Source organism: Triticum urartu, chromosome 2, assembly GCF_003073215.2.
Source record: "Triticum urartu cultivar G1812 chromosome 2, Tu2.1, whole genome shotgun sequence".
NCBI lineage: Eukaryota > Viridiplantae > Streptophyta > Magnoliopsida > Poales > Poaceae > Triticum > Triticum urartu.
In genome coordinates, this window is record NC_053023.1 from 520,986,163 (window position 1) to 521,014,040 (window position 27,878).

General features: G+C 46.0%; 1 protein-coding gene across 1 annotated transcript; it reads right to left on the reverse strand.

Annotated features, from left to right (window-relative positions):
* Nucleotides 1-24,147: 24,147 nt before the first annotated feature.
* LOC125541752 (glutamate decarboxylase-like) lies at nucleotides 24,148-26,714 on the reverse strand. Its single transcript, XM_048705090.1, has 6 exons — nucleotides 26,385-26,714; nucleotides 26,084-26,284; nucleotides 25,749-25,963; nucleotides 25,393-25,646; nucleotides 25,244-25,296; nucleotides 24,148-24,877 (listed from the first exon to the last, which is right to left on the reverse strand). The coding sequence occupies exons 1-6, from the start codon at nucleotides 26,676-26,678 to the stop codon at nucleotides 24,434-24,436; spliced, it is 1,461 nt and encodes a 486-aa protein (XP_048561047.1). The 5' UTR covers nucleotides 26,679-26,714; the 3' UTR covers nucleotides 24,148-24,433.
* Between the last annotated feature and the right edge of the window lie 1,164 nt (nucleotides 26,715-27,878).

Consider the following 27,878-nt stretch of genomic DNA (forward strand, 5'->3'; position numbering starts at 1 on the left):
CAGCAGGCAAAAAGAGGTTGCCAGACAGGCAAGTTATGTGCCCCACATACACATAAGTTGCCCCAATTTGTGTTTCTATTTTTTATAGCACCAAGGGAAACTTACTGTTCTTCATCCCTCTTCCTAGTCATATCCACACATGGGTGTGATGTTAGCTTGTGATTCAAAAATCAGGCAAAATGATGCTAGAAACACCGGCCACTGTCTCTGTGTTGTTAGTTTTCTATCAAACCAACTACATTTATTCGAAAACTAGCTGAATCAAACCTTTTTTAGGTGTTGTTTTTACCCTCCCCCCCATACAGTAACAGACACTTTCTGTTTTATTTTGTACTCACAACCTACAAACCACTAGAATTTCCATGTTTTCATGACAACTCCCATAACTTGAGTTCTGGCAATTGATGGTACAAACACCAGCAACTCCCACTTGTTTCTGTTTGTTTTAGTGTTTTTTCTAGCAAGCAAAAAGAGGTAGCCAGGCAGGCAAGTTATGTGCCCCACATACACATAAGTTGCCCCAATTTATGTTTCTATTTTTTATAGCACCAAAGGGAAACTTATTGTTATTCATCCTTCTCCCAAGCCATATCGAGATATGGGGTGTGAAGTTAGTTTTTGTGATTCAAAAATCAGGCAGACGATGCTAGAATCATCAGTAACTGTCTCTGTGTTGTTAGTTTTCTATCAAGACAACTACATTTATCACACCCCTCCCCCGTATAGTCACGGACACTTTTCTATTTTTTTACAAAACATGCTTCTGTTGCAGCTCAAGACAGAATTTTCCCGGTGCGCAAAAGACGGCTTGTTTGGCAGCATGGATCACATCACAAAATTTGTTGCAGTCAGGCTCCCACAAAGCTACAACAAAACTGTAAGTATGCAAACTATACATCTTGTTAGGAAAGTCTTTTTTTCATTTCAAATTTTGTGACATTGTTGTTTTTCCAATGGCCTACTTGTGTTTTCGTGCCTTGTGTAGAAACAAAAGAGGCTGACAGAGATGGTTCATGAGATGTGCACTGAAATGTCACATGCTGTTGGGAAGCTGGTAGTTGGAGTAGGCAAGCTTGATGACGGCGAAGCAATGACAAGCACAGATGCACGCTGTACAATGGGGGCAACGTCTCAAAGGGGCAGTAAGAAGGGGAAATCCATCCCAAAAGTGATTGAGCACAGCTCTACCGAGGATGAAGAGTCATACGAGTCTAATAGCGAGAGTGATGAGGACGAAGCGGCTGAAGACAGCAAAACCGAATCGGACAATGATGACTCAGGTGGCAGCGAAGATGATGAGGACCCACAAACAGGCAATACTAACACCAATACAGCTGAAGAAGATGATGATCTGGAGGAGGACCAGGGAGCGGGTTTGTAACGCCCCGAGACCGATGTGCCAGGTGTCGGTCAGTTATTCGCTGTTGTTGCCTTGTCATTGCCTGCGTGTCATGCATTGCATATCATGTCATCATGTGCATTGCATCATGCATGTTTTTCAAAACTTGCATTCGTCTCGGTCTCCTCGTTCTCTCCGTTGTCCGTTCTGAGCCCTACCACACTTGCACGCGCCCGCGGCACGTCTGAAATAATATTTTATAAGTGGCCGGAAAAATGTTCTCGGAATGGGATGAAAGTTGGCGTGCGGTGTTGTTTTGTTGTTAGTAGGCCGCCTGCCAAGTTTCATCGCGTTCGGAGTCCGTTTGACGCCCCAACGGATAAATATAGCAGCAATAGTAGCTGGTCTAACGTCGGACGTTTTCGGTCTCCGGAAACAGTCGCCGGGCCTCTCTCTCTTCTCTTCTCTCAGCTCGAGACCGTCTACACAGCTCACTACTCACTGTCAGGCCCAACCTAACCTCTCTCGCCAGCCCGTGACCCTCCTCGCGCTAGCCCGAAAGCTGTCCCGGACCCGACTCGGACAGTCGTTACCGCTGTGTCCGGATCATCCCCAAACATCTACAAAATATCATCATTTTATTTATTGGACTCTTTAGCATATTTATTCTCATCTGTCGGATTTCGATCCGATGATCCACATCCCTCTCTTTTTGCCGACATGCTATATATAGCCCCAACCCTAAATCCTAGGGATCCGTCCCATCCATCCCATCGCCGCCGCCGCAATCTTCTTTCTCCTTGTTTTTAGCGCTGAGCCAACCAGCCACTTTCTCCTTGATCCAAATCCCCCCCCTCACGATCCAGCCCCATGCTTACACCGCCGCAGCCCGCAACCGGCCCGTCTGGGTCGATCTAGGCCTGAGGTGCCAGTGTTGCGCCGCCACCATTCGCCATCCTCCTGCCCCGAGCGGGATCGAGGAGATGAGCTCCAGATCGAGCTCTTGGAGCCGCCCGACCCCGCCCTCATCAGCGGCCTTGCTGGAGCCGCCATCGAAGGACACCCAGGCCGGACCCCGCCGCCCTGTTCCTCTCCTCCTCCCTCTGATTCTCCCTCGTCTTCCTCTCTCACAACCCCTCTCTCCTGCAGGAGCTCCGCCATGGCCGCCCGATGGAGCTCGCCGCCGTGCCTCCTCCGGCTAGATCTAGGCTGGAGCTACCTGGATCCGCCGCCCTCGCATCCATCCCCATCGTCTGCCGGAATGCCCCGCCGTCGATGCGCCACCCCCCCACCGGTCGTCGCCGTTCCTGCCTGCCAGCGTGTGCGCATGCGAGCACAGGCACGTCTCCCGCGCGTGGGCCTCGGCCCACCGCTCGCGTTGAACCCAGCCTCCCAAGGCCCAACAGGCTCCAGCCGGGCCAAGGCCCGATGTGAGCTTTCCCCTCCAGATCCCTGTTCTTCTTGGGCCGGCCTCTGTTTTGGCCCGCATGTGTTTTTTTTCAGCGCCTGGGATTTAGCTATTATTCCTGAGACAGCAGTTTTGCAGTATAGCCCCCCTAGTTCATGCATTTAATAACTCACTAACCGTGCATCGGATTAAAATGAATTATATATGAAACTTGCTCAGAATTTTGTGTAGATTAACAATATCCAACTTTCATCTATGTTTAAAATATTTAAAATGTTGTTTGCATTAATTTGCTCCTATGCCATGCTAAAATGATTTAATTCATAACTAATTAATCCTAACTCCGATTTTAATAAACTTTATATGTAAATGAGGTAGAATTTTGCCTAGTTTAACATGGTGGCTTCATTTTGCATGCTTAACAACTCTAAAATGATGTTTAGGGCAGAACAGTACCAAACCTTAAACTATGCATATGAGGATTTTTCCGGAATTGTTGTTCGTTGTTTCCGGCCTCATTTAAACTTGCCTAGATAGGTAGTTTTGTTGTTCTTCACCTCTTGCCATGCTTAACAACATTTAATATTGTTGAGTACCTAACCTGGAGAGAACTAAATAATTGACGTGGTGTTCCGTCAATATGCAACTCCGTTGCATAATGAGCTCCACTTAATTTGTAGGATTGTTTGTGCACTTTGCTATGTCATGCTTCATTAAACCGGACATGCATCATACTTGTTTGTGCATCATGCCATGTCTATGTGGAGGTTGTTTACCATGTTTGTTTGCTTCTTTCCGGTGTTGCTTCTTCGGTTGGTTCCGTTAACGTCGAGTTTGTGAGGATCCGTTCGACTACGTCCGTTTGTCTTCTTCATGGACTCGTTCTTCTTCCTTGCGGGATTTCAGGCAAGATGATCATACCCTCGAAATCACTACTATCTTTGCTATGCTAGTTTGCTCGCTCTTTTGCTATGCCAATGCTACGATGCCTACCATTTGCTTGTCAGCCTCCCAATTGCCATGTCAAACCTCTAACCCACCTTGTCCTAGCAAACCGTTGATTGGCTATGTTACCGCTTTGCTCAGCCCCTCTTATAGCGTTGCTAGTTGCAGGTGAAGATTGGAGGCCGTTCCTTGTTGGAACATATTTATTTACTTGTTGGGATATCACTATATATCTTATTTAATTAATGCATCTATATACTTGGTAAAGGGTGGAAGGCTCGGCCCTATTCCTGGTGTTTTGTTCCACTCTTGCCACCCTAGTTTCCGTCATATCGGTGTTATGTTCCCGGATTTTGCGTTCCTTACGCGGTTGGGCTATAATGGGAACCCCTTGACAGTTCGCCTTAAGTAAAGCTCTTCCAGCAATGCCCAACATTGGTTTTACCATTCGCCACCTAGCCTCTTTTTCCCTTGGGTTTCGCAGACTCAAGGGTCATCATTATTTTAACCCCCCCGGGCCAGTGCTCCTCTGAGTGTTGGTCCAACTGTCAGCTACCGGTGACCACCAGGGGCAACTCTGGGCTGGCCTACCCGTACCTAAGACAATCTGAGTGTGCCCTGAGAAAGAGATATGTGCAGCTCCTATCGGGATTTGTCGGCACATTCGGGCGGTGTTGCTGGTTTAGTTTTACCCTGTCGAAATGTCTTGTTGTACCGGGATACCGAGTCTGATCGGAACGTCTCGGGTGGAGGTCTATTCCTTCGTTGACCGTGAGAGCTTGTCATGGGCTAAGTTGGGACACCCCTGCAGGGATTTGAACTTTCAAAAGCCGTGCCCGCGGTTATGGGCAGATGGGAATTTGTTAACGTCCGGTTGTTGAAAACCTGAACTTGACCTTAATTAAAATGAATCAACCGCGTGTGTAACCGTGATGGTCTCTTTCCGGCGGTGTCCGGGAAGTGAACACGGTTGTTGGAGTTATGCTTGACGTAGGTAGTCTAGGATCACTTCTTGATCATACCTTTATCGACCGTGCTTTGCCTTCTCTTCTCGCTCTCATTTGCGTATGTTAGCCACCATATATGCTAGTCGCTTGCTGCAGCTCCACCTCATACCTTCTACCTTACCCATAAGCTTAAATAGTCTTGATCGCGAGGGTGCGAGATTGCTGAGTCCCCGTGGCTCACAGATACTTCCAAACCAGCTTGCAGGTGCCAATGAGTCCGTGCAGATGACGCAACCAAGCTCAGGAGGAGCGCGATGAAGATCTTGTCCTTTGTATGGTTTCGTTCTAGTTGATTAGTAGTGGAGCCCAGTTGGGGTCGATCGGGGACCTTTGTCGCATTTGGGGGTTCTTCTTTTATTTTGGTTCCGTAGTCGGACCATGAGTGTATTTGATTGATGTAATGTTTATTCCTGTAATTGTGTGAAGTGGCGATTGTAAGCCAACTATGTATCTCTTTCCCTTATTTATTACATGGGTTGTGTGAAGATTACCTCACTTGCGACATATGCCTTCAATGCGATTATGCCTCTAAGTCGTGCCTCGACACGTGGGAGATATAGTCGCATCGAGGGTGTTACAAGTTGGTATCAGAGCCTTCCCCGACCTTAGGATCCCCATTGCTTGATCGTTATTAGTGGCCGAGTTGTGTCTAGAAAAAATGTTTTGAGTCATTTAGGAATTATATATCGGAGAGTTTAGGAATTCTTTTTACTTCCCAGTCTCCTCATCGCTCTGGTAAGGCATCCTGACGTAGAGTTTTGACTCTTCTCTTCTCAGATTTCACTAAAAAAAATTTTTAGGATCACGCGGGTATCTTGGAATCGTTCCGATGGTTTTATGACGAGAACATTGTCTTGGTGCCTCCTGTCAGGGGTTTTGTGGAAGTGTCCCGGGGAGTTGAGCTCCGAGGTGTTGTCGTCACAATTTTATCGTTGCAATTCTGGTATACTTGAGATTTGTGCGCGACATCGAAAATCTCCTTTATGCAGTTCGTTGGTGAGATAACCTCGACGCCACCCAGTACTGGGGCGGGAGTTCGGGAGTATCGCCATAACTTGTATAACGGATGCTTTTCGAAGGTTGAGATAGATGGTTTCCGAAGGTTTCTTGGTTATGTGTTGAAGGATGGATACAGCTGGATGTAGGATTTGCTAGCTTGAGTGAGATATTATGCTCCCCTGTATCCCCAACACCTGATTGCATAACCGGGAAATTTCGGGAATTTCATAGGTGGGAATTCAAGTAGCCTTAGGATATCTTTCCGACAGATGTATGATATGAAATTGGGGTTCGACGTCTAGTGGTTCGCCTATTCACGGTCGATTTTACAGTGGTCTCGTTGTGTCTTAAAGAGTCCTTAGCTATGCTGACTCGGGGACGCTTCGTATGTCATGTGCACTGCCTTGTACATGATGGTGCTATACGATCGAGCCTGTGTAGGCCCCACCACGAAAACTTCGGATGAAATCTCTATCATATGTTTGTTCCGGCTTATTTTGCAAGCCAATCCTTTGTTTTGTTTTGAGTTGTCGTATTCGAGTTGCTTCAAAGTCAAATGTTGATTCCATACCTTCCCCAAATGGTGTTCTCATACTTCGGTGTGAATACCAATCCTTCTTGATCATCAAGATTGCTTTGTCAATCCTTTTCAACCGGCATGTTTTTCTCTTCAAGTGGATCTGATCATTTCAACATCAGTAAGATCAATTATCTCTTCTTCTCAACGGTGTTATTTCTTCCGTCTCCAAGTTGCCTTTGTTTTTCCCACCCTCCCTCCCTTTGTTTTTCTCCAAGGATTCAGATCTCTTAATCGAGTATCCTTCTTATTGATGTGAGGTCTCTCCATTCTTTTCTATCAATATTCTTATCTGGTGATTCTCATGAAGATCGTAACGGAGCTTCAAGTTATCATTCTTTGTCTCTTCTCTTCTCCGGTGGTTTCAAGTCAAGCTTTGTTGATCATATCCTTTCCTCATTTCAATACTTTCTCATGCCGGTGCACATCACATTTAGTCATTTCTTGCTATTCTTTTGTTCCGGAGTGCTCAAGATATCTCAAAGATTCGTGTTTCCACTCTGTTTTCGTTCAAACTCTTTTGAGGATGTGATCTCATTCTAGCCATTTAATTCAACCGGTGCAATCTCTCTCTTTAAATCATTTCAACGGTGCTTCTTTTGAGTGGGCCTTAACCCACAGGTCTTTTCCCAGGATCTTACCTGACTCTTCTTATTTTCCCGGAGTTATTCTCAAATTCTTTTCAAAAGTTTTGATGTAAGAATGAATTGCCATCAGTCAAATGTCCTCCTCTAAAAACCTTTCAAATTCTTTTCATCGTGGGCTCAACCTCTTCATTTTGATTCTTCCGGAGTGCCTAAATAAGTCATGATGGTATTTCTCGTCGTCATTCTCAGATTTTGAAGACCGAAGAAGGTTTGTTCCTCCATATATTGCTCCATTCTCTTCAAGATTCGTGATTCCACCTTGTTGCCATCCTCTCATAATTATATTCGATTGTGAGAATTCTTTTCACCCATCCGGAGCATTTCAAGGGTATTTTCAGTTTGATTATCCGGAGTCCATCATTTCAGAAGACTTGTTCATTCTCAGCTTTCAGCTCTCGTTCCCCAAATCTCACCGGTGCATCATTCAATATTCTCTAATCAGCTCATGATCTTTTGTTCTCGTGGATCTAATTTCCATCAAGTATTTTCATTCGTTCTCTAATTCTTCCCGGTGTTTCTTTATCTTTACTTCGTTCATTTCCAATTCTTACGATGATTTGTTCAATATTTCTCTTCCTAATCAATTTATTCATTATTTCAATTCTACCGGTGGTTCGTTCAATATTTTCCAAAGTTGGCGCTATATCTATCTTAATGCTCTCTACGAGAATAAGTAGTATGCCAAATCCATTGATTGTCATCAATTTAATTGGTGAAGGATAAGCATAATGTAATTCTTATTCTTGTTTCATTCAAGTGATTAATTCTTTATTCCGGAGGCTCATCAAAATTCTTGATCTCAATTGTTCATCTTATCTTTCCCGGAGTTCCTACCTCTCGTAATTATATCACCATGGAGGTTCATCTAAATCATTACAAGGTTTCACCTTGTGTTTGCAACTTCTCTTTCTTCTCGTTATCCTTCCGTTACCGGAGTTCTTCTTGGAGATTCTACATGTTGGTTCATCAAGGATTTATATTCCTTCTCGATATGTTCATCGAGATTCTTTTCTAAGGAGTTCAAGCATTCTTCATCTCGCTATCCGGAGTGCATTTCTGTCTACCCTATCATTCGGGGTGGTATTATGTCATTCTTGATAATTTAAGTTCGGGTTTTCATGATTCACATGCTGTCTAGAAATGAGACATTTTTAAATCCATCAATCTCGTCATTGGAGCTATCTTGGGTTATATTTCACCTAAAGCTGTCCCTAAGGATTGTTGCTATTATGGTGCTCATAAATGATCCAAGCTCTTCGTTTGTCCTTTCCGGTGCGACATACCTTTCTCGTAAATTTGTTCATATCAATCCAATTCTTTTCCGTGAGTGGCGGGTTTTCACCACAAAATTTTGAGATGTATTCCATAAGCCCACTACAAGCTTTTTCCGTTATTGGTGTCCAACAACTCCGTTCGACCCTTATCCTAAGGATGCCTTTTCAAGCTCACTTGTGGCAGAAGTTGCCATTTTCTTCTCCGTTCTTTCGTTCCGACGATCTACCTTTTATTCCTTCATCCGGAGGCATTGTGTTGTTGCTCTCCTCAACCCATCTTCTCGGATTGGCAGAACCATGTTTTGTTCGTGCTTATCCTTTTAACCGGAGTGTTGTGCCTTTTTGCTCAAGTATCTTCTCATCTTATCAAGTTATTATTCAATTCTTTTCTTTTAAACCGGAGTGTTTTTCAATATATATCTTGCCCTTCAACCTCAAGGGTTTTTCGCAATGTTCTTTGTCCCTCTTTTCTAACGGAGTGTTTTCGACCTAGTTCACCTTCGTTGTATTCTTTTCTCGAATTTGTTCAACCTCGCAAGGTTCTTTGGTTTCACTCGTTTGCCAAAGAAGCAACTTAGTTTCCCTCTTCTCTTTCTCCTCCGTTTTCCCCTCCGGTGCCATTCTAGATCTCGGGACGAGATCCTCTCGTAGTGGTGGAGTGTTGTAACGCCCCGAGACCGATGTGCCAGGTGTCGGTCAGTTATTCGCTGTTGTTGCCTTGTCATTGCCTGCGTGTCATGCATTGCATATCATGTCATCATGTGCATTGCATCATCATGTTTTTCAAAACTTGCATTCGTCTCGGTCTCCTCGTTCTCTCCGTTGTCCGTTCTGAGCCCTACCACACTTGCACGCGCCCGCGGCACGTCTGAAATAATATTTTATAAGTGGCCGGAAAAATGTTCTCGGAATGGGATGAAAGTTGGCGTGCGGTGTTGTTTTGTTGTTAGTAGGCCGCCTGCCAAGTTTCATCGCGTTCGGAGTCCGTTTGACACCCCAACGGATAAATATAGCGGCAATAGTAGCTGGTCTAACGTCGGACGTTTTCGGTCTCCGGAAACAGTCGTCGGGCCTCTCTCTCTTCTCTTCTCTCAGCTCGAGACCGTCTACACAGCTCACTACTCACCGTCAGGCCCTACCTAACCTCTCTCGCCAGCCCGCGACCCTCCTCGCGCTAGCCCAAAAGCTGTCCCGGACCCGACTCGGACAGTCGTTACCGCTGTGTCCGGATCATCCCCAAACATCTACAAAATATCATCGTTTTATTTATTGGACTCTTTAGCATATTTATTCTCATCTGTCGGATTTCGATCCGATGATCCACATCCCTCTCTTTTCGCCGACATGCTATATATAGCCCCAACCCTAAATCCTAGGGATCCGTCCCATCCATCCCATCGCCGCCGCCGCAATCTTCTTTCTCCTTGTTTTTAGCGCTGAGCCAACCAGCCACTTTCTCCTTGATCCAATCCCCCCCCTCACGATCCAGCCCCATGCTTACACCGCCGCAGCCCGCAACCGGCCCGTCTGGGTCGATCTAGGCCCGAGGTGCCAGTGTTGCGCCGCCACCGTTCGCCATCCTCCTGCCCCGAAGCGGGATCGAGGAGATGAGCTCCAGATCGAGCTCTTGGAGCCGCTCCGACCCCGCCCTCATCAGCGGCCTTGCTGGAGCCGCCAACCGAAGGACACCCAGGCCGGACCCCGCCGCCCTGTTCCTCTCCTCCTCCCTCTGATTCTCCCTCGTCTTCCTCTCTCACAACCCCTCCTCTCCTGCAGGAGCTCCGCCATGGCCGCCCGATGGAGCTCGCCGCCGTGCCTTCCTCCGGCTAGATCTAGGCTGGAGCTACCTGGATCCGCCGCCCTCGCATCCATCCCCATCGTCTGCCGGAATGCCCCACGTCGATGCGCCACCGGTCGTCGCCGTTCCTGCCTGCCAGCGTGTGCCGCATGCGAGCACAGGCACGTCTCCCGCGCGTGGGCCTCGGCCCACCGCTCGCGTTGAACCCAGCCTCCCAAGGCCCAACAGCTCCAGCCGGGCCAAGGCCCGATGTGAGCTTTCCCCTCCAGATCCTGTTCTACTTGGGCCGGCCTCTGTTTTCGGCCCGAAGCGTGTTTTTTTCCTCTTTTGCGATTTTAGCTATTATCCGCAGGAATGCCAGTTTTACAGATTAGTCCCCCTTGTTCATGCATAGAAAAACTCACTAACCGTGCATCGGATTAAAACGTTTTATATATGAAACTTGCTCAGAATTTTGTGTAGATTAATGATATCCAACTTTCACCCATGTTTAAAATGCTTAAAATGTTGTTTGCATTAATTTGCTCCTATGCCATGTTAAAATGATTTATTTCATAACTAATTAACCGTAACTCCGATTTTAATAAACTTTATATGTAAATGGGGTAGAATTTTGCCTAGTTTAACATGGTGGCTTCATTTTGCATGCTTAACAACTCTAAAATGATGTTTAGGGCAGAACAGTACCAAACCTTAAACTATGCATATGAGGATTTTTCCGGAATTGTTGTTCGTTGTTTCCGGCCTCATTTAAACTTGCCTAGATAGGTAGTTTTGTTGTTCTTCACCTCTTGCCATGCTTAACAACATTTAATATTGTTGAGTACCTAACCTGGAGAGAACTAAATAATTGACGTGGTGTTCCGTCAATATGCAACTCCGTTGCATAATGAGCTCCACTTAATTTGTAGGATTGTTTGTGCACTTTGCTATGTCATGCTTCATTAAACCGGACATGCATCATACTTGTTTGTGCATCATGCCATGTCTATGTGGAGGTTGTTTACCATGTTTGTTTGCTTCTTTCTGGTGTTGCTTCTTCGGTTGGTTCCGTTAACGTCGAGTTTGTGAGGATCCGTTCGACTACGTCCGTTTGTCTTCTTCATGGACTCGTTCTTCTTCCTTGCGGGATTTCAGGCAAGATGATCATACCCTCGAAATCACTACTATCTTTTCTATGCTAGTTTGCTCGCTCTTTTGCTATGCCAATGCTACGATGCCTACCATTTGCTTGTCAGCCTCCCAATTGCCATGTCAAACCTCTAACCCACCTTGTCCTAGCAAACCGTTGATTGGCTATGTTACCGCTTTGCTCAGCCCCTCTTATAGCGTTGCTAGTTGCAGGTGAAGATTGGAGGCCGTTCCTTGTTGGAACATATTTATTTACTTGTTGGGATATCACTATATATCTTATTTAATTAATGCATCTATATACTTGGTAAAGGGTGGAAGGCTCGGCCCTATGCCTGGTGTTTTGTTCCACTCTTGCCGCCCTAGTTTCCGTCATATCGGTGTTATGTTCCCGGATTTTGCGTTCCTTACACGGTTGGGCTATAATGGGAACCCCTTGACAGTTCGCCTTAAGTAAAGCTCTTCCAGCAATGCCCAACATTGGTTTTACCATTCGCCACCTAGCCTCTTTTTCCCTTGGGTTTCGCGGACTCAAGGGTCATCATTATTTTAACCCCCCCCCGGGCTAGTGCTCCTCTGAGTGTTGGTCCAACTGTCAGCTACCGGTGACCACCAGGGGCAACTCTGGGCTGGCCTACCCGTACCTAAGACAATCTGTGTGTGCCCTGAGAAAGAGATATGTGCAGCTCCTATCGGGATTTGTCGGCACATTCGGGCGGTGTTGCTGGTTTAGTTTTACCCTGTCGAAATGTCTTGTTGTACCGGGATACCGAGTCTGATCGGAACGTCTCGGGTGGAGGTCTATTCCTTCGTTGACCGTGAGAGCTTGTCATGGGCTAAGTTGGGACACCCCTGCAGGGATTTGAACTTTCGAAAGCCGTGCCCGCGGTTATGGGCAGATGGGAATTTGTTAACGTCCGGTTGTTGATCATACCTTTATCGACCGTGCTTTGCCTTCTCTTCTCGCTCTCATTTGCGTATGTTAGCCACCATATATGCTAGTCGCTTGCTGCAGCTCCACCTCATACCTTCTACCTTACCCATAAGCTTAAATAGTCTTGATCGCGAGGGTGCGAGATTGCTGAGTCCCCGTGGCTCACAGATACTTCCAAACCAGCTTGCAGGTGCCAATGAGTCCGTGCAGATGACGCAACCAAGCTCAGGAGGAGCGCGATGAAGATCTTGTCCTTTGTATGGTTTCGTTCTAGTTGATTAGTAGTGGAGCCCAGTTGGGGTCGATCGGGGACCTTTGTCGCATTTGGGGGTTCTTCTTTTATTTTGGTTCCGTAGTCGGACCATGAGTGTATTTGATTGATGTAATGTTTATTCCTGTAATTGTGTGAAGTGGCGATTGTAAGCCAACTATGTATCTCTTTCCCTTATTTATTACATGGGTTGTGTGAAGATTACCTCACTTGCGACATATGCCTTCAATGCGATTATGCCTCTAAGTCGTGCCTCGACACGTGGGAGATATAGTCGCATCGAAGGTGTTACAGGGTGAGAAAAAACATGCTGATGAGGATCAGGGGAAGGGGGATGGTGAGACCAGCTCAGATGGAGGTAATGGAAGCCACCCCACTGAAGAGGTGCACAGTGAGGAGGGATCTGAAAAGGCTGGAACGGAGAAGGATGATCAAGAACAACCGAATGAAGATGATGATCGGGACGATCGGGACGAGGACGATGACCAAACAAGTGAAAAGAGAGGGGGTAATAGGAAAGGGAATGACGAAGACGATGAGGACAGGGGTGGAGGTCACAACACCGGAGCAGGTACCCCGGGTGGTAATTCTGCAGAAGATGAGCCGACAGCAAGTTCAAGTAGCACCAACGAAGGCGATTGCTCTACAGACTTCTTCATTCAAGAGCATGGCAACAAAGCAAAAGGGGCAGATGACCCAAAAAGTATATCTCTTATAGACATTGTTATGATGGAGTTCAACAAGCAATGGAAACCGCTAGAAGGCGAGAAGCTTGATCTGCCGAAAGTTTATGACGGATGAACACCTGCTTCATATAGCAACATGATATTCCAAAGCATTCTGGAGGACGAGAACATGCAAATGGCATGCACTTTCAACATGGAAGAGTTATGCCCACTACACACACAGGAGGAGCTTATGCAAGAAATTTGTGGATTCCACACCCCGATAGCAAAAAGAAAAGAAGAACCAAAAAGGCATATGCCCCCACTACCACCAAGGAAGCAAAAGAGGGTATCATTCAACTTGGCACCAATTGAAGCTGGAGCATTTGAGCCAAGACATGAAACTAGGCAGCTTGTTTCATCACTCAAGCATAAACAGCAAACTGAAAAAGTTCACCGAGTCGAGCTGAAAGATGGAGCAAGTGAGGTGAAAGTTGGGGCAACTTGTATGGGAGCTCAGGCAGTACGAAGAACAACAGAAGCACCAATTGCTGACGCTCCAATTTTTAGAGAAAAGGGAACAGTGCAGCCCTTAGGCACCACATGTAAGCAAGGATCAGCTAATGAAAAGCTTAAGAAGGAACTGAATGATAAAACCAAGGGAGCAAGTGAGCTGAAAGTTGGGGCAACTTGTATGGGAGTTAACAAGCAAGCAAGTTTTTGTGCAAAGTTGCCCAAAGTTGATCTCAATTTGCCTGCAGCCTATCCAAAAAACACATGCCCACCATTTACTGATTTCAGAGAAGCAAGCTCACATGCAACCTTTGTACAGAATGATCCCAAGCCCCCTGGCAAGCTGAGGCACAATGACAGCAAGCTGGCTGCAACATTGCCAAATTTCACGAGTCAGACAAATAATGCAGTGAGGCAGGCAAGTCCACTTGAAAACTTGCCACAGACTGATGCCAAGCTACCTGTACTACCTTTTCTCAGACAACCATTCACTACAATTAGTCAAGGGAGCTTCCCTGAGATGATCACCAAGGATGCCAAGTTACATGTAACAAGCCCCCAACTTGATAGACAGCCTACAACTCATCTCAAACCATCCAAGTTAGTCACAAATTTGCTCAAGACTAATCTCATGCTGCCTACAGGGAGCCAACAAGTTGTTGGGAATCCAAACACCGACATGAAACAACCAGTTCCAGTACCAGAGTCGCCCAAGGTTGATACCAAGGTGCCTACGATGAGCTCCAAATTCAGCAGACCTCCTACAAAGGATGCAAACAAGGAAAACTGTCCACCGGAGACACACCAGGAGCACTCCAATGACACACTAAACATAGATGAGATATTAGCAAGATGTGTTGTTCCAACCAATAAAGAAATCAACCTTCCAGCAGCAAACACATGTGAAGAGCCAGTTGATGACCCCCCCCCAAGCAAAAGTTGAAAGGGATATGGGACGAATACTGTCCAGCACCCAACTTTGGGATTATCTTAGATGATCTTATTCCAAGTCATAAAGAAGCAACCAATACCAGCAGTCAATCTGCATGGACAATGAGTTCGGAACAACAAATCCGCAACGAAGATGATGTGAATACGAGTTTGAAACAACCATTTCTTGATGAAGATGATGTGAATGAAGTTATTAATATAGAAGATGATGATTGGGATGCTATAGAAGAAGCATGTGCAGCAGCAGAGCGAAGGCGAAAAGAATCAATTGGTGGGCAAGACGTCAGTAGCTTGTCACCAAATAACTTGCACACACCTATTAAAGACACCCAGGGTATGACTGAAACATATTTATGTTCGGGCAGCAAGTATTACAGTAGTAGTAGTTCAGGCGAGCCAGTCACATTTCAATATGAGAGGAGGCTCATCAAGCTGCCTCCATGCCTGAGATCACCATTCATGATTTCCGGGAACAAGAAAGAGTTCCATTGCAAACCTGAAGCAAACCGTTTATACACTTCAATGATTTTGCATGCAAGGATCAGTGCAGATGAATCAAAAGATACAGACATCAGGTACCAAACTTGTCTAATCATAGCAATGGCCAATGTTTGCTCCAGGGATCTTAATGCGTTTGGGTTACTTTTTTGCTTGTCATTTTTAATCGCCTTGCTTTTTTTCTGTTTCCAGCCCAAAAATCATTGATTACAATGGATATGATGTCACCCTGAGGGAACTTGCAGACTCAATGAAGGTTGAGGGTGTCGTTCTTTCGCACGTGTTCGAAGTTGGCATCGAGTCTATAATGCTGAATTTGCCTGTGGACTCAAAGAAGGTCGTCATGCCTCTTCGATTCTCGGTAAAAGTTTTGCCTTCAAGCTTTTCTATTTATATGTATTTTTTTTGCATTTTTTCTTCTTTCTTCTCCGCAATATAGGTCATCATGTATTGATGGTTTTCCTTTTTCTTTTTCAGATCAGGCTACAACAGATGGAATGGAACACACAAGAAATGAATGGCAGATTCAACAAGTCTAACCATTTGGACCGAAAAGACATGGTGAGTCATTTTCTTGATGTCTACACAAAATATATCCCAAGTTATATATGTGTTCACTTACTTTTTGGAGACACAAGTTGCCTGCAAATGAAGGGAGTCCATTTTTTTGTACATTTTGATAAGGCATTTGTTTGATTTTTTCGTTAACTTTTTTTTGTGCAACAAAAACAGATTATGTTTCCTATATTGGAGAACCTTAATCCAGCAAAGAAGAAAACTTCGAACCATTATTGGGTCTTTAATCTGAATATAAGAGACCGAAGATTTGAGGTGCTTGACTCCTGGAGGACGCTCGATGATGTAGATTTGGACACTAATGCAAGGAAAATAGCAGCAACTATCCGTACCATGTGGGACCACCACTACCACAAGTCCCACATTGTGCTGGATGACTTCAGTCTTGTAAACATCGATGTTCCCAAGCAAAATAATGAGTAAGCAAAGTCCCGTTTTCTTTATTTTTTGTGTGTACTTTTTTTTTTGCTTTTTCCCCCTTCGTTTAATGTTTCCCGACGAGTAAGCAAGCAAAAAAGATGGGTGGGGGAGGCAACTTGTGTGTCTAGATCACATTTTAAGTTGTCTACATGTTTAGGCAACTTGTGTGCCCAGAACACACACAAGTTGCCTAACACCCCAAAAACTTTACCTGATTGGGCGCGTTTGTGGGAGGCAACTTGTGTGCCCAGAGCACACATAAAGTGCCCAAACTCCCTTCTCCTTCTTGTACCCCCTCCCCCTCTAACATGTTGCCCTCAAAAGCAGAAAAGGGATGGGTGGGGGGAGGCAACTTCTGTGTGAGGCAATTTGTGTGCCCAGGACACACACAAGTTGCCTAAAAGTCTATTTGTGAGGCAACTTGTGTGCCCAGAACACACACAAGTTGCCTAAAAGTCCTTTCTGGTTTTCATACTTTGTAAATCCAGTCTCATGCACGAAGATAGGCTAACCCACACACAAGTTGCCTAACACCCCCCCAAAAACCTACCTGATTGGGGCGGGGGGGGGGGAGGGGGTGGGAGGCAACTTGTGTGCCCAGAGCACACATAAATTGCCTCAACTCCCTTCTCCTTCTTGTACATCTCTAACATGTTGCCCTCAAAATCAGGAATGGGGTGGGTGGGTGGGGGGAGGCAACTTGTGTGCCCAGACCGCACGTATAGGTGCCTGCGTGTGAGGCAACTTGTGTGCCCAGAACACATTTAAGTTTCCTACATGTTTAGGCAACTTGTGTGCCCAGAGCACACATAAAGTGCCTCAAAAGCAGAAAAGGGGTGGGTGGGGGGAGGGAACTTCTGTGTGAGGCAACTTGTGTGCCAAGAACACACACAAGTTGCCTAAAAGTCCTTTCTGGTTTTCATACTTTGTAAATCCAGTCTCATGCACGAAGATAGGCTAACCCCCACACATGTTGTTTTTGCTTCTTCTTTGTGTGTGGTACAAAAGCGTTGATTACGGGATCTACGGGCTGACCAATACAAGCAAATGGGATGCAAGGGCTGTACCCAAGTATGAACCAGATGACATACCGAACATTCGGAAGCAACTCACCAACACATGGGTTTCAAGTGTCCACAACAAAGCTCCGTGGAAGGATATTCTGAAGTTGCCATAGGTAAGTTTTTCTTTCTATTCACAAGTTTGGTAATTATTTTTTCCTTTTTGTTTTTTTTGTGAAACAACATTTTGAATAGGAAACAATAAGGTGACTAGCACATGCAAACCAGCGAACTAACAAATTCTGGTAGCACGCAACTATGGAAAAAAGATTTAAAACTAGGCAACTAACACCTGGGGAACCAGGCAATTAACATATGTGAAAGCAAACAACAATGCGTACGAATTACTCAAAAGGGTTCAAGCTCAGGGAGAAATGACATAGAGTTGCGCAAAAAAACTACGATACAAGGTCAACTCATGATATTCATATCATGAACCAAAATTACAAAAACAGCTCATATTTTTGCTCGTAGCTCCCCCTCTTTATTCTTGTTTTCAACAACTTCATTTCTTTTTTTCCCAAAACCTGCTTGCATTTGTGCCTATCAAACCAACCTTGCTTCACATTGTCCTGCAGTGTGTTCAACAGATCCACAAAAGCTGCATTTGTTTTTCGCTTCAGGTGTAGCTCAAGTGTTGATTGAAGTCGTTTAGACTTTGCTCTTCCTTTCGTTGTAGATTTTGGGGGGTCTCTAAGGATGGGTTGAGCATGTTCAGGAGTTTTGTGCATGGGCTGATGAATTGAGTGCATTGAAATACGAGCAGATCTAGGACTTGGTGCAGCAGTTGAAGTTGAGTGCACACCCCTCCCCTCTGTTGGCGGCACAACAACACCTGCTGGTGGCACAACTTCTTCTGGATGCCTACCAGGAGGCTGCGCATGGCCCCCGAATGTTGGTGGACCACTAGTAGACGGCCGAGAATTGTTGCAATGTGCATGTGTAGGGACTGCTGCTTTTTTCTTCTTAGATAAATTTAGGTGTCCAATCTCCGTCCAAGCTGCACGCATATGCCTCTTCAGAATTTCCGCAGCAGCATCGGATGCACAGGAAACTTTGGCCAAGCTTGAAAAATCCATCTGCAAGTTGGTGTGCGAACTTGCCTCTTTGATGCTGGCGGCATTTCTGCTTCTGCTGCTTCCACAACAGGGGGTGCATTAGGCACTTCTAGTGGAGTCCACCTGCGAATGATGTATTGCGCTGGTATCTCATCAACTCCGAGGTGGGTGAAAACCTTCAAGATATTGCAGCAAAGGATACCATCTCTGTCCATCTTGCAGGATTCACATGTGTAATTGCCTGCATCAATTTCTGCTGTTACATAATAGTGTCTGGACCCATATTTAGCAACCCATTCTCTGTTAGGTTCAAGCACATACAAATGTGCACCACAGGGGCGTACATTGTACCTCCCAATCATCTCGAACTCTTCACGGAACTTACGGTACAAGTCTCTAGTGTAGGCTTCATATGCTTGCTTTTCAATGGGGAAATGTGACCACATTTCAGTCTCTAAGTGGCCTGTCCTATAATCTTGTGCACCCTCCCTAGCAAGCACATGAATTTGAATCTTCTGATATTGTTTCACAAAGTTTAGCATCGAGTCGTGCGGGTTCACATACCGCTTGAGGACAGCATTGAAGCCCTCGCTTCGCTGTGTTGACTGCAGGAAAGGGAAGAATCTGTGCTTGAAGTAGCACGGCACCCATGTTGTCCGGTACTCATAGAGTTTGTCAAAGTGTGTACCAATAGCAGCCTGATATTTTGCCATTAGAGCAGCCCATTTTGCCTCAAATTCTTCGGGTGTGAAGCTGAAGTCAACACACTCGTTGAAATCCTTTGACAAACCAGGGTTCCTACCCAACAGTGCCCCAAGTTTCTCTTGAGCTTTCTTCATGATGTGCCAACGACAACGCCGATGCACACTTGTAGGGAAGATGTTCTTAATAGATTCAGCCATCACAATGTGTTGGTCAGTTATGATGTTGTTAGGGGCCAGTCCATGCATTGCTTCAAGGAAACTCCCAAACAACCAATCAAAGCTCGTCTCCAATTCTTGCCTATGAATGACTGCCCGTGCTGGTTGATACCAATGAACGGTGCAAAAGGCATGTTGTACATGTTTGTCATGTATGTCGTGTCGAAGGAAATGCAATCATGATAAGCCTCAGCGTATGCCTTCCGTGCTAGTCCATCAACCTAGAAAATGTTCATAACCCTGTCCTCCTCATCATACTTGACCTTGTAGAAAAAAATCAGGATCTGTTTTCTCTTGCTCCTTGAAGTAGGCTACTGTCTCTATCATATCTCCTTCACTAGTAGCTGCCTTGTTCAAGCTCGATTTAAGATTTGATATTTCTTTAGTTGTATAAGGAACAATTAGTTCCGTCCCATAAAATTCAGACATACTTTGCATCATACGACCTGCACAAATCGCATGCAGAAACATAGTTAGGATATGAAAGAAAACAAGCAACACAGTTACTGGAAAACAGAACAACAACAAACCAACACAAACCAATGAATCAATTTTCTTTTTTCCACAGAAGCTCAACTATATTTTGCGTGGTGAGGGCAACTTATGTGCATCAAGGACACAGAAGTTGCCCATCTTTTTCTTTTCTAACTCATATAGTTTCCATAGATACAGGCAAGTCATACCCCCCTGGCACACAATGAATCGATTTGTTTTCCCAGAGAAAGCTGAACTTATTTTTTGCATGGTGGGGCAACTTATGTGCATCAAGGACGCAGAAGTTGCCATCCTTTTCTGAACAAGCAACTTGCTTAAGCAGAACAAGCAACTTGCATGAGCCAAAAGGCAACTCCGTGCAAATTATTTTTCCAGAGGACCACAAAGCTTGCCTACTTAATTACAAGCAATTCTGTAGAAACCACAAAAGGTTTCCCCTGTGATACCAGATTAGTTGGCAAAAACAAGAACTAAGTACAAGCAACTTGCAAAATAATAACAGGCAACTTTATGAAAAAATTCCCACAAGAAAACAGAGTTTTTTTTGGGTTGAATGTGGACACAGACCTGTGGTCAAATTACAGTTATGAAGATTCTTCAGGAATAGTTTTTCTTCCGGAGGAATCCCTTGATGTGATCGGAGGTACTTAGTTAGTGATGGTTTGTCAACCAATGCATGATTGTGTTCACGAACAAAGAAAATCACCTCCCACCGACTGTCCATTAGCTTCACAACCATTCTTGCTCTGCACCCTGTTTGGACTATTGTGTCTCGCTTTCTTCTCTTAGATTTCTTCTTCTTTTTACACTCATCATCAAGGAAGACAATCTCATCATCCTCACCTTCATCGGCATCTCCATTAAAATCTTCAATCACATCTAGGATTGGGGCAGTTTCTGCACCTCCGTCATCAACTTTGGGTTTTCGGAATTTGTTGCAAACAAATTGTTGCTTTTCCAACAAACCAGATTTCGTTGATTTCCTAGAAGTGTTCATCTTGATTGAAAACCCAAGTCGGAGAGCATAGGCATTATAGTGTTCTTTTGCACCCTCGAGAGTATCCAACCTCATTCCTATGAAAGGCTCTTTTGGTTGTGACCAAGCTTCATCATCATTGTCATTTCCCACAACTCCCTGTCCAATAGTTCCACCTGTTTCTCCAATTGTGGTGGTGTCATCAAAAGTATCACCTTCTGTCTGCATAGCTTCTTCAGGTGCAGCAGGAGCTTTCTGAGTGCTCATGGGATTAGGAGATTCTCCTACAACTTCATTGTATTCTCCACCAGGGGGCTGGGCAACAGGCTGCGTACAGTACATGGGGTCTTCAACTCCAATGCCACCCGTAAAACGCATTTCAGAATTAGTGTCATCAGGCAATTCGTTTAAGTCAATCATCTTTCAAACCCGAGGAGAAAAGAAACAGCAATGACACTGATTTCCAGGGAAAATAAAAACAAAAAATGAAAGGCAACTCTAGATGCAAAAATGTGTGACACCAATCTACGAAAACACTCGAAATGGTCATTTTTTCGGGGTTGCTTTAGTTTCCTTGAATTTCATTTTTATCTTCATTTTTTGTGTCTGTTCTATGAGTTTTTGATTTTTATCCTTGTTCTTTAATAGGAATTGAGAAGAAGTAAAGACATGTTTTTCTGAATTCTTCACTCCGTGCTCAAGCTACAGCTGCAAAAAAGAATCTCCAGGCCAATGTGGATTTTATCAAGGAGTAGATGAACTGTGGATTTTTTCTATTTTTTTCTCTAAACAGCAATCTGTAGTGCGTTACATCTGTGATACGCAACTCAGACTCATGTGTTTTGATGTATCTCGTGTTGTCACATCATGTTTCAGTTTGCAAAAACCTCTACTACCACTAGTGTATACATGTTTACTTGCCTAATGTCTACTAATTTTGCAAAGGATCAGCAAATTACTACCACTTTCTCTTTTTGCATTTTTTGTGTGTAAATATACAGAAGCAAACATCTCATTTTATCAGGTGACTACATCATTCCCCCACCTACCCAAAAACTTTTGCTTTGTATACAAGTTCTACAGAGCCTAAGCACCATTTTTTTGAATTTGTAGGGACATGAAGGTCAAAACAAGTCTAAAAGAAGGCAATTTATTAGGTACTTCTTCTATCTATATATCCTTTTCCCCCCTCCAGTATCCTTCTTTGTGAATTTTTGTCCCCTGTTTTTTTGCAATGCAACACAGTAATTGCCTGATGTTTTAATAGAACTTGCCTACAAAAATAATCAAGTGCTTTTAGACTCAAAAATATGAAAAGCTGCATGCCTGATAACTCAATTTATTTAGGAAAATTCATCTATATGAACATAGTGGGAAACCAGTTTTGCCTGCCTGCTTGTAGGGACTTGCCCATGTACAGGGGTTCAACCTTGTTTTGCCTGCCTACTTGTAGGAACTTGCCCATGTACAGCGGTTCAAACTTGATTTGCCTGCCTACTTGCAGGAACTTGCCAATGTACAGGAGGTACAAACTTGATTTGCCTGCCTACTTGTAGGAACTTGCCCATGTACAGGGGTACAGACTTGTAGGAAATTGCTTACATATTTTTCAAGAAAATTGACAGAACAAAAATCAACTTTTTTTAGACCCCAATCAAACCTCAAATACAATCTGCAGGAAATTTGGTTTTCCAATGTGCAGAAATCCATGCTTTTTTACCCTACAGTTTTACCACTAAGAGAGGAGGATGATTACTCTTACCCTGCACGATTTGTTGGCTTGCAGATCTCCAATCAGAGGGGAGGGGAGGAGGAGGAGACAATCTGCAGAAGTTGCTGGGTTGTGGTCAATCCCCTGCTGGAAGCATGGAGTTCCAGATCTAGGGGTAAACAATGGCTTCCCTCTGAGGAGGAAGAAGGGAGCAGCCGCGTGAGGTTGGAGAGAAAAAGGAGGATGAAGGAGGCGCCCCCCAAGGGCTAGCGTAGGACCGACCCACCACGTGGTTGGTTGGAAGGGGTGGATAGCAGGTTATCCCTTCTGTCCGGGCATGTGTGGGGAGGAGAACTCCCGCTTGCCTTTTCTGGTACGACAGCTGGCAAAGGGCTGTCTACCTTACCTTTTTCTGGGTGTGCGCCCAGTCCAACAAATGAGCCAACGGGTGCTGGCGAGCAGCGTCCAAAATAAAATACTATACCGTGTGGCGTCGTACAGACCGTCGCCTCAAGTGGCAGATAGATGCGTCGTACATGCCATTGTTTGGCGGGGTGACGACGCCGGCCTGTCTGTGCAAGGGCGTCACGGGTGCATTGATGTGGTGGTGATGGCTGGTTGCTAGCCTGGCGGCCAAGGCGGCGTTAGGAGCTTTGATGGCAATTTCTCCCTAGCAAACGTCGTCAGATAAACGGTCAAAATAAAACCAGGTTGGACTACGTGCTTGAGAGAGAAAAAAGAGATACTCCCTCCTTCTATCTATATAGGGCCTAATCGTTTTTCGAGGCTAACTTTGACCAAGTGTTATAGCAATAATATATGACATGCAAGTTACACAAAGTATACCATCAAATTCGTACGTGAAAGGAGCTTTCAATGATATAATTTTCACACTATACATCTCATGTATTATTAGTGTTATCAATAGTCAAAGGCGGTCTCGAAATACACATTAGACCCTATATAGATGGAAGGAGGAACTAGGATTTTCATAATTGCTACTGCTTTTGTATAGAGGGCTCTCATAGATACCTTTTTTTAACTTCGTTACAAATTTGGTGTCGGATTTTTTACCATGGCAAATCAAACTATTTTTTATGGCAATTTGTGTTTACTGAGAATGACAAGTTTAGTTGGCAAACATGTCAAATCCACCTCAGTTTTATTTATTTTTTGTTCGAAAATTGTCATGCTCGTAAGCTAAATTTGGCATCCCCACGCCAACTAAAGTTACCATAAAAACGTTTGATTTGTCATGCTAAAAAATCAGATGCCGGATTCTTTTTTTTAAAAGTGGCGTGCTCCCATGGCTACGGTTGTGCATGGATCGAGCCGCGTAAGTTATGATTGCTACTACTTTGTGCGGTGAGAAGAGATAAGATACACAAGAAGAGAGAAAGTGGGTGAACGAAATGGATTTTCTGCTTTATGTGCTATTACTCCGGGCATGTGTGTTGCCGTTGCTTCAACATTTCACTATTGGGTCAACTATTTAGTATTTTGACTATTTGAATTATGAATTACAGGGTGCACCTAGAATAATAAAGTTCGACCCACTAAGTGATAACCAAACAATTTCATAAGCAACTAGTTCTTCGTGTGTAGCTCTAGGAAGAAAACGATGCAACAAAGCGTGCCAAACACTTCTAGTATTATCGCTATCGATACTAGATTTGTCTTTCTCTTTTGTTTCTTGTGCTTATATTTTACTACCTCCGTCTTATAATATAAAAGCGTTTTTACACTACACTAGTGTCAAAAACGCTCTTATATTATGGAACAGAGGGAGTGAATAAGTTGGGTGCACCACAAGTCAGGGAAGTACAACAAATGCTCTCTTCTTGATGGATTTATTGGTGTGTTATTTTAATTTGTTGCATCGGTGCTATGTTGAATCTCTCAGCGTCAAGATGATAACATGAGGCGAGGTGACATAAGAATCTTCAGCGGCGGTGTTGTTCTTTGCCCTCAAACCCTAACTCCGGATCGCAGAGCACTTAGAAGCATTGTTTATAACCCATAAAACATAAAGAACGAGAGTGTAGCCAAGCTAACCAAGGCAGAATGCACCATATGAGGTCAGCCCAGGCCAGCTTGGTGGGAACATACATAACTAAGCACACAAAACGAATGCTAAACTTAAAACGAACACTTACTCGAAGAAACTACTAAAAAGAACAACAAATGAGCCAACACATGCCGAAGAAGAACTCGGTATGGCCAAGAATTATTCCTCCACGTTAAGCCCGAAAACTGCAATCAGCAAACCAGGCTGTGCTTCTTCCTCGCAACGAAGGTCCGCCAGTAGGTGGTCACCTCCTTCTCGATTTGGTGTGCTGTCTTCTTCACATGCTCGTGATGCCCATGCTTCTTGGCATGCGCGTCCATCTCCAGCATGACCTTCTTGAGGTCGGTGATGAGGCGCTCAGCGAGGCCGCGGCTGAAGTCCTCGCGGATGACCACCCGCATGACAGCGATGTGCTCGGCGTCGGCGGGCATTGTGTATGCCGGAACAATCCAGCCGAAACGGCGCAGGCTCTCGACCACCTCGAACACTGTGTACTTGGACGAGTCCTTGAGGGAGAAGGCCACGAGCGGCACGCCTGAGTCCTTGGACACCAGGTGAAAGTAGCCCATGTTCTCGACTCCCTCCCGGAGCACCGCCGCGTTGTCCCGGCAATTTTGCATGATGTCCTTGTAGCCCTGCATTGCATTTTTGCATCACATAAATAGTTTTTCAAACACAAATTGGTTCATTGGCTGCTACCTACAGTTTTTTTATGGAAAAAATAGAGATGGTGCGTTAGCAATGTCAAAGAACATGCCGACGGCATGGCAAAGTACAAGAAGGATCCTAACAAACTAGACGTCCACCTGAAATGCATGAAGTGCATGGACCACTGGTGTTTCTTTGCTTGCAGACACAAAGTTAACACATGTTTGTTGTGTTGCTTGCAGAAACAAAGCAACAAGCATAAAGCACAAGGCAAAGGATGCTGCAACACTTGGACATAAAATAAAACCCCAACAAAAACGTGCTACTGCTGTAGAAAAATTGTGGTTAATTACCTCGAATCCGAGACGGATGAGTTGATAATACTGTGCAATGATCTGGCTCGAACCTATCCAACAGAGGGAGCAGCACATGAACATATTACATACTTCAAAACATATACTGGAACTAACCAACCGATTGATCGACGCGCACGGTGCTGTACCTTTGGAGAAGTTGAGCGTGAAGGTTGGCTGGTCGGCGCCGAGGTAGTTGATGTGGAAGATGAGCTCGTCGGGCAGGTCCTCCTTGTTCCTCCAAATGATCCACCCGACGCCGGCATAGACGAGGCCGTACTTGTGGCCGCTGACGTTGATGCTCTTCACCAGCGGTAGCCGGAAGTCCCACTCCAGCTCCGGGTAGATGAAGGGCGCGATGAACCCGCCGCTCGCCGCGTCCACGTGAATCGGCGTGTCCCACCTGGTCAACCGATCGACCAAACCAACCGATCGATCAATGAAATCTCTATCATTCACATGCATCCCGGCCGGTTCCAGTTTTTGGCATAAGATTAACGCGTACCCTGTCTCTGCATTCTTGGCGACGAGGAGGTCGTTGAGCATCTTGACGTCCTCGAACTCGCCGTTGAGTGTGGAGCCGAGGATGGCGGCGACGCAGATGGTGTTCTCGTCGACCAACTCTACGGCCTTCGCGGGGTCCATGACGTAGTACCCTTCCCTGAGCTTCACCTCCTTGAGCTCAACCTCGAAGTAGCGCGCGAATTTCTCCCAACACACCTACAAAACCAAGACATCCAGTGATTGGAATGGATCCGGTGATTGACTTTGAATCCTGCCGGTGATCCAGCCGGCATGCACTGTCTCAGTAATGCGTGTACTCGATTACTAGTAATTTACCTGGACATTTGCGCCGGTGACGATGTTGGGCTTGTCGTGGGGCTTGCCCTCGGCCTTCATCTTGTTCTGCCACTTCCTCTTGAAGGCCAGCCCGGCCAGCATGATGGCCTCCGAGGAGCCGACGGTGCCCACCCCGACGGCCGTCTCGTCCTCGCCGATGGGCGCGTTGAAGAGATGCGCGATCATGTTGACGCACCGGTTCTGTTTCAAATCCACAAACATACATATATACGTCGCCGTACGTAGTCGCGTAATTGTAAACTGCATCAATGGATCGATGAAGGAAATGATAGAGAGATACCTGGAACTCGGTGGTGACGGGGTACTCGTCCATGTCGACGTAGTTCTTGTTGACGGAGTTCTGGATGAGCTTGTCGCACTCGGGCTCCATCCAGGTGGTGACGAAGGAGGCGAGGTTCAGGCGCGGGTTCCCGTCCAGCATCAGCTCGTCGTTGATGATCTGGTACGCCGCGTCCTTGGGGATGGACTGCTCCGGTATCCTGAACCTCGGGAGCGCGGTGCGCACGTAGCGCGACGCGAAGGTGGAGGAGATGAGGGACTCGCCGGAATTCGTCTGCGCCCTGGACAACGCCATTTGCCGCGGCGGCCGGTGGCTGGCTGGATCACTTCGCCGTCGTGGCGTGCGAGAAGAGAGGGTGAGCAGGGGGTGTCACAGCATAGACAGGTCGACGCAGCAGATCGAGTTGCGACTAATTAATGGTGGCTCTTGCTCTATAAGAGAGGAGGGTGCGCATGGGCGCGACGTGGTGGAGGCGCCACGGTTCTTGGGGGATGGGGCTTCCACGCCATCCGCTCGCACGTCCAGCCTCCTGCACGGCTTCCGCCGCTGGACTCGGGTGCCTTCCTTTTCTAGCTTCTCTCGCCCGATCTGCTGTGCTCGTAGGCAGCTGTGTGCCTGTTGCTTCTGTGTGTTCGAATACTGTTTTTGTTTTGTCTTTTGCGTCCTGGAAAACGCAATGCCGGAGGCGCTTAGCGTAACTCCATCCCGCGACCCATCCTGTCCGCGTTCGTCTGTTTGGGGTGAAACAAACGAATCAAACGGCCCAGCGTACAGGCGCAAACGGACTTTTGTTTGTTTTCTTTCTGCTTTTTATTCATCTCCGGCTCAAGTTTGCGCCGTTTTTGAGGTGAAACGGACATCACGCGGATAGGGGTGTCTTTTTCTATCCGCCCCTCCCTCCCCCCGGCCGCACCCTCTCCACTCTTCTCCACTCTTCCTCACTCTTGCCCTCGCCGCCGCCGCTGTCATTGATTTGTGCACCCGCTGGCCGCGCGCTCGCCCAACACCTTCCCCTCGGCGCCCCCGAGCTACCCAACCACGGCCACCTGATTTGCGCAACCGCTGGCCGGATTTGGGGCGAATCCGGTCGGTCTAGAGCTCGCCCGGTTGTGGGAGGCCGCGCCGCGCCATGGACTGGCCGGGCACCATGCCGGAAGGCCCGGGCAGGGCCGCAAGGCCACATGCAGGCAGTGGCTCCTCCTCTTACCGCTCGGATCTACACCGTCGGTGGTCCGCCGGCAGATACACGAATGACGGGCGGCCGGGCTGGGTGCTAGCCCAAAAGCTCGTCGGCGCATCGTTGCCACTCATTAAGTGCGACCACTGCCCAAAGAAAGTCGTGCGCCGCGTGTCTACAATGCCGGAACATCCCGAATGTGTGTTCATCAAGTGCTTGAACGATGGGGTATGCGCTCTTTTTAGCTTCGGTTTATGCTCTAGATTTGACTAGTTGTGCTAACTTCAAATTTTATTGTGTAGCATGGATGCAAGTTT

What these genes read in the sequence shown, in the direction of transcription:
- LOC125541752 (XM_048705090.1), bottom strand. Translation starts at nt 26,678, where the DNA reads ATGGCGTTGTCCAGGGCGCAGACGAATTCCGGCGAGTCCCTCATCTCC. An exon ending in TCACCGGCGCAAATGTCCAG is followed by an intron (nt 25,964 to 26,083) that starts GTAAATTACTAG and finishes TTGGTTTTGTAG; the next exon opens with GTGTGTTGGGAGAAATTCGC. An exon ending in GCCAAGAATGCAGAGACAGG is followed by an intron (nt 25,647 to 25,748) that starts GTACGCGTTAAT and finishes TCGGTTGACCAG; the next exon opens with GTGGGACACGCCGATTCACG.